The following is an 18864-nucleotide window of genomic DNA, read 5'->3' on the forward strand; positions in this document are numbered from 1 at the left end:
TTGTATCATGTATCCAATGTTTGATCAAGTCTAGTCGAACTCCTTCTTAGACCATTTGGTGTGAAGGGGCATGAAAAGAGGACATTAAACGCCATGTGACAGTCACGTAAGTAAGAGGGTGTGGTAAAAAAAGCACGGGGTGGTGTTGGGCGTGAAAAGGGCCCCATCTAGTGTTTAAAAAAACTAACTAATCACAAACTTCCTACCACAAACCACCAATCAACTCGCACCACATCACCAACCAAATTATCCCCACACCGGTGAAGAATCCCCTGCCCCACACACAACACCGTGAAAAACGCCAAGCACGAGGTGGTTTTTGGGCGTGGATTGGCCTAATGGCCTCCACACCAGATTTCCACACCTACACTTATAGATGAAATATATAGGGGCAAAAATACTTCTTTAGAGTAATTTGCAATTTGTATCTTTTCCTTTGTAATTGTTTTGTACTCTTGGGATACCACATTCTTATTGGTATGCCTTTCTTTTTATAAACTTATTCTCGCCATTAAAAAATAACATGCATACGGCAAGAAAGTTCAAAATGTGTGTTCCAACATGTGATCACTGTATGTGTGTAGGGCAGCTGGTCCAATTCATTGTTGGGGTGATAGAAAGAAACTTTAAGTCTTTACTCTAAAACCATCTAGTAACAAGACTCACGAGGCCATATTTCTCTGGTAGCTTAGCCTGGCCGTTGTGGTCAAGCGACCGGGTGGCGCTAGCCATGCGGCTGCCAACCTTGCTCACGAACACCACAACGGTGTCACGCGATTGGGGGCGCGAGCGAGCCAAAGCGAGCATGGTAGTTGGCGCGAGTGGGCTTGTTTAGGGTGTTTTGGGGTGCTATTGGTGAAGTTTCCACAACAGGCGCGAGTGGGCAAGTTGATGAGTAGGCGTCTAGTTAGCGTCATGTGTCACAATATTAGAGGATAAATCCAGGCTTCAGCCAAAACACATAGTCTTACATGTTCTACCAATGATATATGTTGGCTAGATCGTTAAATTGGTCTCATATATTGATGTCGTGTTAGGTTTCCGGGACATGTTTGTGGTTTCTTAGCTTTGCATGATCTTAAACTTATAGACTAAACTCTCATATGCATTTCTCAAAGAACGGAGATTGGAGACTCACGAATCTATCTTAATAATTTTTGTTGTCAATAAAAATTACTCAAGATAATTTAAAATATGTAAATAAAAGTGAAATTTTATTTTATGTTAGGAAAAAGAAGACAAGGGTGGTGGGATGCATCATTGCCGTAACCCTAAAAAGAGAAGTAGGTGTTAGGGTAAGGAAAATAGTAATTACAAATTCATAACCCATACTTACATCTTAATTAAATAGCACCCCGTCAGATGTCTAACAATTATTTAGCTAAGGCTAAGTTTACCCATAATAACTAGTTTAATACCCGTCCGGTGGACCGGTTACGCTAACAACATAACAAACAAAGATAATGTATTTTGAGGGTGTTTGGAATTGCTTCTCCTTTTCTTCTTTTCCATCTCCATTTTGAAAAGTTACAACCATCTAACTTTTCTTTTTCTTCTTTTCAAACCACAAAAACTAATTATAACTCATCAAATGAGGCAAAGGAAAATGCCTCAAGGCCTGATTATGTTCTTTTAAACCTTAAATATTACCATTTCTTTCCCCAAAGTTGTAGGTGAGGCTGGTTACATATAACATAAGAAAATGAGTTGCAAGTTCAAACATATAAATATTATATAACAAAAGTAAATTGTGGTGTTATATCACAGTAAAAAGAGTAAAGATTTTACTAAACGTGAGCATGAGCTTTCGCCATAGAATATATTGCATTAATTAAATCGTCCATGACCGGAAGAATAACAGAATTAACTGCATCTTTCAGCATCAATCTTGTGCTAGATTGTTTGTCTTCAGATGTACAGCCAAAGTGGAAAAATTTAAGCACCTGTAATTATTTCAAAGATAAATTTAGACATGATACTATACAAGCATCAACCCTATATCATTTTTAGGTGCATCAAATAATAAATGATTATGCTCAACCAATTACTTTTATCTCACCAAACTTATCGAAAAACAACCCGTTGGGTCTCCCGTCCAAGTCTATCTATCGTTGTTGTGTGAAATGGTGTAATTTTCAGTTATATTCCTTACATGGTTTACCTCCTGCGTCTCTTCCTGATCCGTAAGGTTCCCCATCCATCTCCAGCAAAAATTAACCCCATGCGCCCCTTTTAACTCTGCCAGTGACCTGTAGGCAACCACCCTTAATAGGACACATGTAGTAACCACCAAGCTGAAAACCAAAGTAGTACATGTACCTATACGTCTAACCAAAGTCCACCTCATCAGCCAAATCGAACCAATCATTCACTATGATCATTTATAAACCTGTAAAAAATCTTTTTTTTTTGAAGTAGGAGATGACAAAATGAACAATGGATAGATACGGTGACACCAGTTGTAGCCATGGCAATTGAGCTAGCAAACAATACACCTTCTTTCCAAACCAACAACGTCTCAATAATGTCAGCAATACCTGTATGTTGTACGTAGTAAGAGTAAGGACAAAAATAGCTTTTAAAAAAGGGAACATAATGTTGAGAAAAAAAAACTAATGAATAGGATTACTGTTTCCTACACGAAGATAGCAAATTCCGACAATGGCAACCAGGGACATTCTTGAGTAGATTGCACAACATAGAGCGATTGTAATAGCATAGTAGATAGGATCCTTAATAAGCTCCCTGGTAATACACATACAACATAAAGATCTCAACATCTGCTTCCATATACATATGTATAAATTAAAAAACATCAATTATATATAACCCACTAGTTATTAACCATTATAAAAAAATACCTGCACAACAACAAAATCAAATAAGAACAATATATTTCTACTTATAGATTTATTTCAAAATGATATTTGTAACTTGAAGACCGAACTAAATTCAAATATACCATTGGGTCATTGACGGTTGAATATTTTATTATCTGACTATTACCACTCCAAGCAAAAGAATCGCGCCGTAACACTATTCTCCTTACTATCCAATTCTGGTTTTTAAAATCAAAGTCGTATATTGTGCTTCTAGTAATAATTCTTTGACTCTTAAAAGTCAAAGTACACAAAAATTCACCTGCAAGACAAAGAGTATTAGGTATAACAACCACATTTAACTTCCCCTCTAGCAATTTTTCCCCACACAACAATCATTCTTCTAGTCTGCAATAGAAATAAAGAGTCTAACTTTATGATTTCAGGGTTAATGTTACTCCTTTTAATAATTATATCGTGTCAAGCCTTTCGGTGATAAATTAAATGGAACTGATTACATTGCTGGAAGAATTTGAGAAGAACAAAAGCAGTAGACCTGCAATTATGGAGTGGTGAACCGTCCCGAACGAAAGAATTTTATCACTAAATATCAAAACCAAATGGAGATAAGTTAGGCAAAAGAAATACCAGTTTGAGATGAGGTTTAACAACTGGAGATTAGCACTTTGCAGTGGAAGAGATGACTGAATCACAATAAATTTCGGGGAACTTGAATTTCGATAAATGTCTGCTGCAACAACATTTTATCAATGTTATCAGAATTGCTCATTAATTGGTGGCAGGGATATCGAGATTATGACCAACCTTAGTTTAACCTAACATACAAATATGGAGAGTAGCAATTTGGTACACAAATATTCTTACCAACCTTTGTTGAAATGCGTGATTCTGTTGCCGATGAAATTTGGTTTTCACTGCTCGAACACCCTTAGTTACTGAAATTAACGAAAAGCTTTGCTTTGCTCCATCTTTTGTTAACTGCTGGACAAAATTAGCTTAAAAATTAATAGATTGAAATTATTAAATGCAGGTGCATAATATAGAAATACATCCTCTCTCTATATCAGAAATTTAATATATATCAATACTCATTACTTTAGATATGCTTCAAATAGTCAAACTTGATTTTGACAAAATGGATTTCAACCGAGGATTTCAAGACCAGAAGACTCACCTTTTCGAATTGCTTGAACCCACTTGATGCATAATTTATTCACATCATCCATCACATTAATCATCTTGAAATCAAAACCCTTGACTCTGTTAAACCACAAATGTTTAGAGCCTTTCGGTTGATTAAACACATACAAATTAAGGTGAGTAGCAGGGGTGGTTAAATCACCGGAATGAATTATAATATTCAGACTCAAGCTTGCACAGGATCATACATCATATAATAGCCTCGTTATTTAATACCTGTGTTGTGTGGAATGGAGAAAACAGGCTGGTGGGCTTCTAGGGTTGCAGCGAAGGCGGTGCGGTGGTGATTTCAAAACGCAAGTGACGATCGGTAGCAGTGACCCTGCAAAACAGAAATGAAAATGGGAGGTGTTAAAAGATATAGAAGACATGTCCTTACCTGGTTCGGTGGTAGAGGGTGGTGCTAGGCTCAAACGGAAAAAGAGGGCAGGTGGTTGGTGGAATGGAGGGGTTTCTCTGGAGTTAGAATCGTGATTGAAAACAGGAGTTTTATGGACGTGGAGGAGAAACTGATATCCTAGAATCATGGAGAGTGGGTTTGCGAAGAAACCATCCAATAACCGTCAAGAACTGCCGCTATAGTGGTTAAAAAGTGAGTTTAAGTGGCTGAGATTTAATCTCAGCCAAATCCAATGGTCAAGGTTTATTTGAAAGTTGGTTACACTTAATGGGAACCATATATACTAGTTTAATACTCGTCCGGTGGACGGGTTGAACAGCGTAACAAACAAAGCTAACATATATTAAGTGTCGACAAATTTAAACAACTTTACAAACAAAAGCACCATTCTTTAATTTATAAGAGGAAAACGAACGTCAACAATTTACAACCACAAAACGATAGAAAATAAAACTGATAGAGCACTAAAATTGTGTTATTTTAATGCAAAGGTAAACAGTAGGCAAAACATACGTATAATCTTTTTTGAGAAAACATACCACGAACAATTTGTGTAAACGTTTGACCAAAATCGACTGCAATAATAAAACTTCATAGTAAAATAAAGTTATTAGAGAAAACATACCGTCGAACGATTTGTGTAAACGTTTGACCAAAATCGACTGTAATAATAAAATTTTATAGTAAAATAAAGTTAATTAACCAAAAAACACTTCGTATTTAAAACTTTCCACAAAAAGCCTTCCTTGGCATGGACGACCACCATAAATGAGACTAACATCACCCTATAACACAAATATAATAATTATTTTCATTTTCCATTTACCATTAGATGTTAGTTGACATATAAGTTAAGTTTTCTGTACTAATCATACCAGACTAGGTAATATGTTTGCCTTAATTCCCGACAAACTCATGGGTCTTGTCCTTGCATTTGTTGAATATAAAATAATTAGAAATATTAAAAAAATGTCAACATACCTGAATATAACATACAACATATATTGCCTTAACTTCTCAATTGGCTCGCATCTATCATCACTGCATATCCAACCCAACGAACCAGAAACCATTACTTATTGAGAAAACTACGTATCGACTATAATAAAAATAACCATCTATAAAAAATAGTTTTGGTTTTATAAAAAAAGCTAAAACCCGTTTTTTAGATGGTACTATTTAATAGCATATCCTTTGGAAGCATCATGACCTCACTCAATGCAGTAAGGAGATGAAAAGTGAGCGGTGAGCCAAACAGATCGGTTAGCCAGCTGGACCAGTTTCCTATCTCTACTTGACAAATATAACACACATTGAAAATTACCCTTCCTATCTCTACTCGATTAATACAACATACACTGAAAATTACCCATTTGACCCGTTACCCACCCGGCCATTTTCCTATCTCAACTTGACTAATACAACATACACTGAAAATTACCCGTTTGACCCGTTACCCAACTGTCCTTTTACCCAAAGATGTAAAAGTGGTTGTAGCAGTTAGCATGACCAAACACCTCCTGAGGTATCGAAGCAATGAAACTGCAAGCATAAACAAACATGCATATTTAGTGGGAAGCAACAAATAGTACTGGTAATTTGTAAATGATTACTTAACGAAGAAATTAAGAGGATAATCTAAGCAACTTACAACCTTCATCACCGAAAGTGTGTTTTCTGTTTAACACCAGATTTTAAGCATGTTTAGCAAAAAAGATAAGATTTTTTTTTAAGAAACCATCTCATATAGAGATAAATCTTGAAGATTCCATGACAATTTAGGTAAAGATTTTAGATAAAAACAGAAAGCAAACTTAAAATAAACTATAATAATCACACAACTATTTTAGTACACATCCCGCATGGAGGTCCACTTTAAAATATAATGTCTCATGCGGTCATACTTACCCCGAAAGAGAAATAACAGAACTTTTATGTTTTCAAACATAATCAGTCGCTTTGTCAATGTGGCTTCACGAATGTGTACAACTCCAACCTGACAATAATATAGTAAAAATCTCAACTTCAGATAACCAAACAAAATTCTTTTTTCATCAATTAAACATTAACATGTCAAAAGCTAGATGCAAGAAAGAATCTAAGCATTTGTATTAGCTGTGGCTAGTAGATGTGTGTACTTTACTTGGAAAAATAGCATAAAGCAAGTGGCCATTTTACCCATAATCTATGGAAAATATTTATAAAATAATTTTTCATTTTATTTAAAAACATAAGTTCACGAGGTTGTAAACACATGAGCATACTTTGAGCAACTCTAATAAAGCGTTCAACCAATTAAATCGTGGCTCTTTTGGCTAGCTATTTTAACTATACACATTTGACTCGTTGCGAATCAAATATAGCATATTGGCCCGTTTTCATGAAAAAGAATAAGAGATAAGGGTTTTTTGGTTCGCAGAACATTATTGAACATAACAAAATTCGTTAAGCAAACTGAAATAAACATTCAGATCTGCATATATTTAAGATTTCATAAAACTTAAATTAAATATTTAAGTGAAATCTTATGACATCCATTTTCAGGTAGAGCACGGACATAAAAGAAGAAGAAGAGTTGCCTTATAGTAATTGTTACCAGAGAAACCTCCTATGATGTGCTCCGTTCTAGCTAGCGAGCCTTTGAATGCGCTCATTACAATTCTCATCAAAAAATGCAATGCCGAAATAAATTGCCTGAATAACCAATCACTGAAGGATTAAACTTGCATAATAGATGCCCATAAAATAAATAAACATAAGTTTATATGGTCATAATAGCCCAACCATATCAAATCGCGAGAACCAATTATGACCGAATTGAAGGAGATAAATGGAATTGCTTTGTGTAATAATAAAAGACCTCTACCACCCTCATTGGCAGCCCCTTAAACCTGCAATATAGAAATTAATCAGAGACAATACTAAGAAACTATATGTATGCGTGCACTTTCTAGGATATTCCAACATTTTATCCAAACTTTTAAACCATGCAACCCGCCAAAAACCAACACCCAATATTGTAACAACAGTTTATATGCTTAGTTATAAAATATTAGTTCGTAAGACATGAATCCTTGAACATAACAGTATTACGATTTAAGATATTAGTTTATCTTATCAAGTGAAAGCAAGTGTGAGATCACAATACCGGAGGCCACCACTAACACATTGTGCTTCTTTACACTTTAACAACAGAATAGTAGGGAAATACTCACGAAACCAAACAGTACTCTTTTCCAATTTCAACCTCTTCCCCTTTTATTGCATCAAGGAAACAAATATTTATGGCTTTAGAAATGTCAACTATGTACTTCATACAACTAAATTGTATTTTTTTCATCAATATCCAAAATAAAAGTAATACTAAATGAGTAAGAAAGGAAAAAAAAATATACACCCCTGTTTGGCAAGCTCTTGAAGGAGGCCATTGCCAGTTCCAATACAGTCCAAGATGCTAAACTATTAGGCAATTAGCAAACACCTTAAACTATTAGAACCGCAACATTGATGAAATTGTGTCAGAATCAGGTTCTTTATTGCCGGAACAGAAACACATTCATAAAACAGATTTCATCTCATCAATTAGCAAACACCTTAAACTATTAAACAGAAAGTAAAACATATATGCAAATTAGAGAGAAATCGATTTATAAAAATACCTTGATTTTTAGGAGTTGAAGGTTGAGTACGATCCAAGTAGAGGCGGAGGGCGGTGAATCGAAGATAAGAGGTCAGACGTCGAGAAGCAAACCCTAGGGAGCGGAAATTATGAAGAATAAAGATCGACTCCGCCAATTTAACCACTGACCGGTGGGGAGGGGAATGATTTAGTGTGAAACCTTCCTCAACCAATCCTTCTAAGATCTTAACAATTTGTATATAAAGACATAAAAAAACTCAAATTAGTGGTTCCTTTCTCATCACACCATCTCTTCACACAATCTTTGTGCGTGAACTAATGACGAATCAAAACAACTACATAATCCAAAACAAAAAAAAAGCGTTTAGAATGGAAATCATAAAAGAGAACATACATGGTCGCTCTAGAACATGAAGCTTGAGGGTTAAGCCGCTGCAGGAAAACGCCATTTGTGGTTGTTGTGTTGAGATCAGCCACATATTTGATGAATGGAGAAAAGGGCTAGAATTTTGAGGGCAAATCTGGTGGGTAGTAGAAGAAATTACAATAGTGCTTGACAATTTCATCCAGTTTTGATAACAAACACAAAATTTATAATCATAAGAAACCATAATGCTTATCAGATTGCGATTAAATATCGCTTGAACGAAGGTTTGAGATTGCTATAGAAGGATGCTCGTCTGTATCACTGTAGGAATGTATATATCAGATCTGCTAAAAAGGAAGGCTATATGAAGGTTAGATGCTACGTGGGGAGGAAAAATAACGGAGGTTACCGTAGACGTGGGTAGAGAAAGGTGGAGATTACCATCGGTTGAGAAAACTTAAAATAACTGCTCTGAACTACCATCACAGCAGTTATTTTTGTGAGTTTACAGGGCTGAGATTTAATCTCAGCATGATCTAATGGTGGATATTGATTTGAATGGTGGTTAGACTTAATGGGTTCCATATATATATATATATATATAATTTTGTAACTTCTTTATAATGTTTCACCATAAACATACCTATTATTGCTATTTTACATCTTTTAAATGTTGCACCATAAACATACCTATTATTACTATATATTTTACATAGTTAATTACTATAATTGATTGTAGATATAATATACTTCTCTTATTAAAAAGCTATGCACATTATGAACGCTCATAATTAAGACACAATAAGGTTGGTTACAATAAACAACTTCTTACCTTCACGGGTCAACTAAAACATTTATAAGCATGTAATAAAACATAATTAAGTTGGATATAGCAAAAATGTAATACTCTAATTACATAATAAGCTAACTAATATCGACCTCAACCCTTTAATTTGTTAATGAGTAATGAATGTCCATAAACCGATAAACGTAATTGTCTTATAGAATACAAGCGATGCTTGTAATGCAAAAGGTCATGCTCCAAATTAAGTGACCGATACTCCGAATCACTCTGAATCCCTTCTATCACTACTTAAGACCATGCGTAGTGGTAAGGGTGAATAATGCCCCTACCCTTGGGCGTTTTCTGGCATGTGACAGTACAGTCAGCAAGGAGCATTATTGGCCGTTTTTCTAAAATGGGTTTAGTGAGGATGTGGGCATTATGTTAAAAGGGTGTAGAGAATTAAATAAAAATAAAAAAATCAACCAAAAAAGCTATTGGCAAAAAAAAATAAAGATTAAATGTGATTGGTCAAAATTTCGCCCCTCCAGCGTGATTTTAAACACGCCAAAACAACAAAATCGATCAAACACGCCCAAACACGCCATGGGGGACGGTTGTGCGGCGTTTAGCGGCGTGATTGAGCATTATTTTTTAAAAAAGAACGCCCACTAAGATGGTTTAATAGTTTTATTTTGAGGCCTAGTCACTGTCTTCATGAAATTCAACCAAACATTTTAATTACATGTGCATCTTTCTTTAACCACACAAAAGGTATACACATTAGTCGGTAATAATTTTGTCTTGAAACATCATTAATTAACTATATTATTTTATAGGTAGTGTGGGTATAGTACTAAACCCAGCGGTTGTATAATTATAAGTAATAATATTTTAGACGGTTAGAGTAGGTGCAGGGTGTAAAACACTAAAAAAGTAAAATAATGTGAGATTACCTTTTTGCCCATGCATATGGAAATATTATCACCTGCGCGTGCAAAATGCATGGATTTGTAGCGTAAGCATGCAGGTTCACATAACCAGGTCCCCGCATGCCAACACATCCAACCCAGCCCAAGCCCACTATTACACCCAAATCTTAGACACAATGTATGCTTTTTTTTTTCCTTTGGATAAATTACACTTTTCGTCCTTTATATTTATAGCGGGTTGCAATGGATGACCTTTAACTTCAATAATTACAGTCACAGTCCTTTATTTGCAAAACCCGTTACATTTTACGTCCTTTGACCCTGACCTGGTTAAAAATTTCAGTTAAATGAGGTTATCTGCAACCCGTGTGAGGGCAAAACAGTCATTTAATAAATGAATGTAAAAATTAAAAAAATCTTTAAACCTAAACCATCATCTTCATCATCTCCCCCTGTACACTCAGATCTGATAAAAGATCAAGATCAGCCCCTCACATCCACCAAATCTGACCACTAAAAAAAAGAAACACACCAAAAAATATACTCACTGTCCGTGAGCAAAACCCAAACTCCAAATCTACAAAAACCTCATGAACAAAATTAATGCTAGTTCATTTCAAATTCTTCAATCTATTTACAAATTTCAAGTAAAAATCCAAATCGATAGTCTAGAAATCTGAATCAAACACAACTACACCACCCCACCAGCTCTCTATCTCAACTTTATCTCTATAACTTCCACCAACCCTCACCACCACCATCGACTTCATCGAATGAATTCACCACGACCACCATTGTAAAAAAAACAAAAATAAACACAAATCAAGAGGAGACAATGAAAATAAAAACTTCGATTTTGCAGATCTACAAATGTGGAGGGGGAGGTGCTTACAGCGGGGGTGGTTCTAGGGCAGTGGTCGAAGAGATCGTCCTTGTTCATGCGCCGATTGACACCTGAGACGGCTGTTTGTCTATTTCAGAGTAGTTCTTCTCTTTCACTCGATTCTTCGACTGATTCGTCTCTTTGACTCCAAAATCCGACCACCATACCAAATGAGTTGCAGGTTTTGAGAGTATGGAAGAAGACATTGGGAGTGTTGTTGGTAGTGATTTTAGGGTTGGGTAAAAATGGGTTTTGTATCAGAGATTAGATCCAGATCTGATGTTCATAAGATTTGGGTTCTGATTAAGAGAGAGAGTTTGAGGTTTTTTTTTTCAACAGACATTTTAAACAGCCGTCTCAGATTTGGTGGATGTGAGGGGCTGATCCTGATCTTGATCTTTTATCAGATCTGAGTGTACAGGGGGAGATGATGAAGATGATGGTTTAGGTTTAAAGATTTTTTTAATTTTGACATTCATTTATTAAATGACTGTTTTGCCCTCACATGGGTTGCACATAACCTCACTTAACTGAAATTTTTAACCAGGTTAGGGTCAAAGGACGTAAAATGTAACGGGTTTTGCAAATAAAGGACTGTGACTGTAATTATTGAAGTTAAAGGTCATCCATTGCAACCCGCTATAAACATAAAGGACGAAAAGTGTAATTTATCCTTTTCCTTTTATATATGTTACCTTTTCTATTACACCCAAAACTTTTCTTACGGTCTGCTAATGAATCAATTTTGTGTGTTGTAATTACTTGTTAGACACTTTTACTAGACACGAAATGTATACTTTTTGTGTAACATAGTCTTAAAAACTACTTTTTAAGTGACAAATTCCAATGATAATGCTGGTTTTCTTATAACAAGAAATGTTTTTAATTGAACCGCTAGTTGAATCGACTGTTCTACCAATTTGTTATAGCCGGACCTGTTTCAAAAATCGGATATCATAAATAGTTTAATACTTGAGAAACGAGAAAAAAATGTACACTATAAGTTTATAAGTGAATTGAAGCAGAAGGAAAAAGAAATATATAATATTAATAGTATAAAAATATACAGGTTTGTATATTATAATCGAGTCAAAACTGAGTTTTGAGTTTAATTTAACTCACCATCTATTGTCTCACATTAAGTTTCATCCTTTTCTCTCTACAAAATTAGGAGCCACAAATTAAAATTTCTTAAATCCGATTCGTCCAGACCTAACAGTTTGCCAGTCTTAGGGGCTGTTTGTTTAGCTCTTAATGGGCTCTCAATGGTTCAGACCAATTACTGGTTCAACACTTATAATGGTTCAAACTGTTTGTTTCGTAAGCAGATGTCTGCATGGTTAAACATTATACTGAGTCTGAATGGTTAAGACCTCTAATCTAAATTGGTCAGACATTTGCCTCTGAACAATTAAACTTTATACTAGCTCTTACTGGTTCAGACCTCTTACTGGGTTAACACTTAACGATTCAGAAGTTGCCAAATAGCCCCTAACCAAAAAACCAACTAGTTCACCCATTGATAGTCCAAAACAATTGAACCCAACCAATGGGATGTCCGGTTCCTAGTCGAACCGAACAATCTGTATTTAAAAATCTAAGAAGGAGGAGAGGGGGAAGGCGCTAAATATGGTAATAAAAATGAAATTTGGTGTGTATATACTTACATGGTGTGAGATTAAATATATAAAATGTAATATTTAATCTTGTAGCCTATATAATCATTTATATTATATTAGATCAAAATATATTTATTAACCTATTAATAATTAGTTGGTAATTGTTGATGGACCATATTACCCTTATTAACTAATTGGGTTTCCTCTTGGGTGTATAAATAAGGGGCTTATTAGAGAGTTAAAGGGTTACACACATTACACAATCACAACCCTCATAACATCAAACAAATCGGCTCTCTCCCCATAACCGAAATTACCCTACTTCGGTTTTCATCACCATCATAACTTACACCCTAAGGAGGAACCAGATCATCCTGACAATCATGTCGAACTCAATGGCTGCATCTCTGACTGGATTCTCTGCTGGCCTGTCTGCTGTAACAGGTATTATTCATATTTTCCATTACATTTAAACAGAACTGATCCAACACATGGTTGTGTAAAATAACAGGCAGGGTTTTGTGAGAAAAAGAATCTTGTGAGTGGGTGGTATAACGTAAACCAATTGCATTGATTGAAACTACCAGGTTGGGATTATTTATAATCAGCAATTTGTATTAAGATTATGTTTATTAATTAAATATATATTGTAATGAGGGTAAATAGTGGAATATTTAGAAAAGAAGAGAGTAACAGAAAGAACATATAGGGAGAAGTGAAAGAGAAGCACTTAAAGCAAGCAGGGCAACTTTGAGACTCAGAATCAAGTGTAATTCCTTTCTGTCACCCCAAAGTAAAGTATATCACTCCCTTTTCTATATTTACTTGCATGTAAATTATATATAATATATTTGCGCTATAAAATTTAGGGTTTGTTTCGTAAAAACATAATGCTTTTTATAAGTTTATTGTATTCAACTAACATGTTATAACTGAAAAAATGTTATGTAACACCACTTTTCACTTGCTATAATAGGTAAAAATATGAGATGTCAACAGTTAATTTTAGTTATATAATAGGTAAAAATACAAGATGTCAACAGTTAACTTTAGTTATAACATAACAAGCGCATCAAAAGGTTAATTAATCAAATTAAAGATTTATATAAATATGTATAAGGTTGGGTAATATGGAGTGATGCCCCACCTCCACATCAAGCAATAATGCCTTGAACACCGCTCAGTGAGTACGAGGAGGAGGGGGGGGGGGGTAAAGGGGCTCTTATGAGTGTAATGACAGGCGTAAAAAGGGAGCCTCTTGTAGACCACATTTTGTAGGTCATAAAGCCAATCAAAACCCCCCATTTGGAAGTGGTGTTGTTCATAGGCAAACCACAACATAAGGCCTAAAGGCGAAAAATCATTCCATAAAAATTACAAAAACATGAATATTTATTATATTTTGATAAAACATACCCTAGTAACAAAAAATATTAGATTTTAATAATCTCAACTATTCGTCGTGTGCCAATAGTCCGAACTTCAAAAATAACCACTGGCGGTCCCAACTATTAACATATTGGCCTCCAATGGACCCTAACTAACAGAACTCTAACGCCATTAGTCTCCGGTCGCCGGAAAACTCAATCTTTTCGTCACAAACCTCTTTGTAACCTTATTACGGACCTTTATCAACCTTTTTTCCAGTAAAAGCCTCAATTATTGAGGTCGTCGGAAAACTCAACATTTTCGTCCCAGCCTCTTTGTAACCTTAAATCGGATCTTTAGAAACTTTTTCTGTCAAAAACGTTTTTCCGGCAATTAAAGACTATCGGTGTTAGGGGTCTATTAGTTAGGGTCTATAGGAGACTAATATGTTAATAGTTGAGACTGCCATTGATTATTTATGAAGTTAAGATTATTAACGACCAACAACGAATAGTTAGAATTATTAAAATTCAGTATTTGTTTATAACAATCATATAAGAAATGTTTTGAAAGCAATGAATTTTGATTGAACACTTGGTAAATGAATATCAAAATGAAACTTTAAGTGGTAAATAAAAAGTAAAGTTCTGGTCAACACTTGGTAAATACACCTTGTGTTAACTGGGTCAGCGTTAGAAGGCTCACTTGCACAATAGATCTCCAATTTAAACCCTTTAATGAGAAACCCATATTATCTAGACTCAAACTTGAGAACGGAAAGAAAAAAATTATTCAGATCCACTATAATTGACACTTAAATATCCGCAACCACCACTAGAGCATACTATGATGGTTCAAAATGAAACTTTAAGTGGTAAATAAAAGGTAAAGTTCTGGTCTATGTATTGAAGACTGAACACTTCACACCCCCCCCCCCCCCCCCACCCCTCCTACCCCCCCCCCCCCCCACCCCACCCACCACCCCACCCTCCCTCTTTCTCTCACTACTCGATTTTTATTTCTCAAAAATTGCATGTCTAGGCCACAACCCAATATTTATTAGCAAACCCCACATGCTTAAACTCTAAAAAAACACAAAACTCCCCATTTTTGGTGCTCAAATCATCAATATTTGAGCTATTTAATAGCCTGCTACCTTGAAGTTGTTGTTGTCAGAACATAGAAATCAAGGAACAGAATTAGAATAGAATAGAAACTCTAGAGAGAGAACATTAGTGGATGAGAGAGAGAGTGTGTATGTGCACATAACTTGGATTCTGTTTTCATTATCATTTTTTTTTTCTAAAAAAACATCATTTGAAGCTTCGATAATGGCGTTTGAGTGATTCCGGAAGCTATTTGGAATAATGGCTAGTGTTCATTGGGAGAAAACAGAAGAAACTTGTTTTTGTTTTGATTTCAGAAGGCGACAAGAAGAAGGCAAATGCACAAAACAAAAACAAAAACAAAAAACAGACAGAGATTTGTTTGGAAGAACACAAGTACATACAAGAAGAATGCATTCCACTTTTAGTTTTCAGATCCTTCCAATCATTTCCTCCTTTGTTTTCTTCCTATTGTTTTCCACTGCGGTTTCCGCCTCACAATTCGAAGATTTCCGGCGCCTCAATCAGACTTTCCGGCCCGGTGAAGAGTCAAAGAAAATGAGACTCATTAGAACTCATCTCTTGAAAATCAACAAGCCGTCTGTCAAAACAATTCAGGTAATTTTTTAGAACCGCTAACTTACACACTTACTAGTCATACTGTTAAATTTACACGTTTTGTCCACTATCTGACTAGATTCCTTAAACTCATAGAAATGACATATTTCCATCACACCTATGTACTGCTAGATTACAAGCTGATTGTACTATGTTTCACTAATTGTCAATATCATACAATCAATTCACATTTTTTTGATTTATAGTTCTTTTTTTTTTAAATTTTGACACAGAGCCCAGATGGGGACATATTGGATTGTGTTATGGTTCATCACCAGCCAGCTTTTGACCATCCTGTGCTGAAAGGAACAAAGCCATTGGTGGGTTTAACTTTACTTCTTTCATTATTTTTCTTCTGTTTATTTATTTTGTTATTTCTTTTTGGATAATTAGGACCCACCGGAAAGACCATACGGGCATCATCATCATGAGTCGGAAATGTATCAACTATGGAGTTTATCCGGCGAATACTGCCCGGAGGGAACAATTCCGATCAGAAGAACAACCGAACAAGATATTTTACGAGCAAGTTCTATCAAAAGATTCGGTAGAAAAATTGCAAGACCGGTGAGAAGAGATTCTTCTAATGGTGGACATGAGGTAAGTTTAAATTTAAAATTCCTCCATTTACTTTTTCTTTTTTTTTTTTTTTTTTTTAAAAAAGATGATTTAAAAAAATATAAATATAAATATAACTTATAGTTTATAAAAATATAACTGTAATATTATTTTTGGAAACATAATAATTTTTGTAATTAGTATTCCAGTAAGGCTATAATATTATTTTTTGGAAACATAATAACTTTTGTAATTATAATATTCAAGTAAGTGGTATTCTTTACTTCTGTTGATGAGTGAATTAATTAACCAAAGATTTGTTGCTAAAAGTATTATATATGTTGTGGCTAATGAACAGCATGCAGTTGGTTATGTGAGTGGAGATCAATACTATGGAGCAAAAGCCAGCATAAATGTGTGGGATCCAAAGGTGACAGATAGATTTGAATTCAGTTTGTCACAAATGTGGGTCATTTCTGGTTCTTTTGGTGATGACCTCAACACAATTGAAGCTGGTTGGCAGGTATATATTTTAGCTCAAAACACATACATACATATCCAGCATGATGCATATACACACACATATATGCTAATATATGTACAAAATTTGTGTCTAACAGGTTAGCCCAGAGTTGTATGGAGACAACTACCCTAGATTCTTCACTTACTGGACTGTAAGATTTAACTTTCTAGCTGATCATTTGTATAATATGTGACAAAATGTTAATATTGAATAATTTTGTATCTAATTCTGAATTATTATTATTAATATTGTTATAAAAAACTGTAGACCGATGCGTATCAAGCAACTGGATGCTACAATCTACTTTGCTCGGGTTTCGTTCAGACAAACAATAGGATTGCAATCGGAGCAGCCATATCTCCAACATCGTCCTATAACGGGGGACAATTTGATATTAGTTTATTGATATGGAAGGTAATTCTTAACTACCTCACAAATCCGCGTTTTAATAAATATAAAGGTTAAATGTCCTACAAATGTATGTTGTAAATACACAAAATAATTAAAAAATAATATAATTGTTAATAAGAGTGTCCTACAAAATGTATGTTGTAAATATAGAAAGAATTAAATAATAATAATATAATCGTGAATAAAGAGGTTTGATTTTGTATAAAGGAAAAGTAAAAAAGAGATATACGAATCATTTGGTTTCTTTAGGGGGTGGAATTGTCATCATAGGTTTCAAAGTAGTCTTGGCTTGTACTCTATCTAGAAATTATGTCCTATGTTTTTTCTTTCTTTAGATATAAAATATATATAACGTTATATGAAATAGTTTCAAGAATAAAATGATTTCAAATGTTTTTTTTTTTTAAGTATTTAGGGCTAAATCTATGCAGGATCCAAAACATGGAAACTGGTGGCTCGAGTTCGGATCAGGGGTTTTGGTTGGATATTGGCCGGCCTCTTTGTTCACTCACCTTCGGGATCACGCTAGTATGGTACAATTCGGGGGTGAAGTTGTGAATAGTCAAGCCACGGGTTCTCATACCTCAACCGAAATGGGAAGTGGGCATTTCTCAGGCGAAGGGTTTGGGAAAGCTTCATATTTTCGGAACATGCAAGTTGTTGATTGGGATAACAGTTTAATCCCATTGTCCAATCTGAAAGTATTAGCCGATAATCCAAACTGCTATGATATTAGAGGCGGGATTAATAATGTTTGGGGTAATTATATTTATTATGGTGGGCCGGGTAAGAACCCAAAATGCCCTTAAAATGGGTTGGGTTGAGCCATCCGTTGAGTACAAATACATGGGTGACGTTTTTACAATCAGTTTTGTTATATTTTTCTTTGATTTCGTGGTCAGGTTTCTTTTTATATGGGTTATTCTTTCGATTTTTAGGGTTTGTATCGAATTATAGATCTCGATGAAATCATGTAAATTTGCCGATTTGAATTTAAATGGTCCATATGTTATGATTTTACGATGTAATTTTTTTATTTTTTTTCATTTAGTTTATGTTAATTTTGTTTTACGTATAATTATTAACTAAATTTTCCAGTCAGTTTGTTGAATAGTAAATACTAAAAATTCAAAAATGAGCCGTTTAAAATATGTTGACAAGAACTAGGCCCAGCGTATGTATTGATAAGTTGGGCTCGGACCCTTGGTCCTTGGTGTGAGCTATTGGCTCATGTCATTTTAAAAGTGGGATGAAATTATTTGAATGGATAACTATTAGGCTATATTTTGTGGTCATGATCCTTATGACTACCATAATCCTTTACATCAATATCATGTTTATCCACTATCTAAATTTATCATCCTATATGGTGTGGTATCACCTTTTCTAAAGAAAAATATTATTGTCTAAAAGTTATCTAAATTAAATAAAACTGTTCAGAAAAATGAATTTCATTATATCTTAAAAAAGACAAAGATACATAATATTTTTCTTTGCTCTCACCATCTCGTTAGGAATCGGTGCCCACTTGGAAAAATTTTTAAGATTTCCCAAGCTCCTACGTGTGGGAACACACTACCTTCTTTTGTCTTGTATTTTGACATAGCTATAGAAA

The 18864-nt window shown here is 34.7% G+C and overlaps 1 protein-coding gene and 1 long non-coding RNA gene across 19 annotated transcripts; one reads left to right on the forward strand and one right to left on the reverse strand.

Annotated features, from left to right (window-relative positions):
• Positions 1-1707: 1707 nt before the first annotated feature.
• On the reverse strand, positions 1708-11467 carry LOC110865133. 18 transcript variants are annotated; one of them, XR_004860418.1, is made up of 15 exons: positions 11056-11467; positions 8475-8601; positions 8100-8304; positions 7225-7331; positions 7037-7134; positions 6349-6436; positions 5882-5982; positions 5422-5481; positions 4257-4362; positions 4015-4100; positions 3709-3818; positions 2640-3567; positions 2320-2537; positions 2060-2249; positions 1708-1943 (listed from the first exon to the last, which is right to left on the reverse strand). It is a non-coding gene; the product is annotated as an uncharacterized LOC110865133 (long non-coding RNA). The 18 variants fall into 18 exon arrangements; XR_004860419.1 differs by lacking the exon at positions 11056-11467 and adding an exon at positions 7838-7899 and having other exon boundaries at positions 8475-8972; XR_004860423.1 differs by lacking the exon at positions 11056-11467 and having other exon boundaries at positions 2640-3375; positions 3468-3570; positions 8475-8971.
• A 3567-nt stretch (positions 11468-15034) lies between these two features.
• Positions 15035-18277, forward strand: LOC110865131. Its single transcript, XM_022114354.2, has 7 exons — positions 15035-15757; positions 15991-16077; positions 16151-16357; positions 16674-16838; positions 16936-16989; positions 17106-17252; positions 17681-18277. Exons 1-7 carry the CDS (start codon positions 15401-15403, stop codon positions 18056-18058), a joined length of 1395 nt encoding a protein of 464 aa, XP_021970046.1. The 5' UTR covers positions 15035-15400; the 3' UTR covers positions 18059-18277.
• The last annotated feature ends 587 nt before the right edge of the window (positions 18278-18864 follow it).

This window comes from Helianthus annuus, chromosome 6, assembly GCF_002127325.2.
Source record: "Helianthus annuus cultivar XRQ/B chromosome 6, HanXRQr2.0-SUNRISE, whole genome shotgun sequence".
In the NCBI taxonomy this organism is placed as follows: Eukaryota; Viridiplantae; Streptophyta; class Magnoliopsida; order Asterales; family Asteraceae; genus Helianthus; species Helianthus annuus.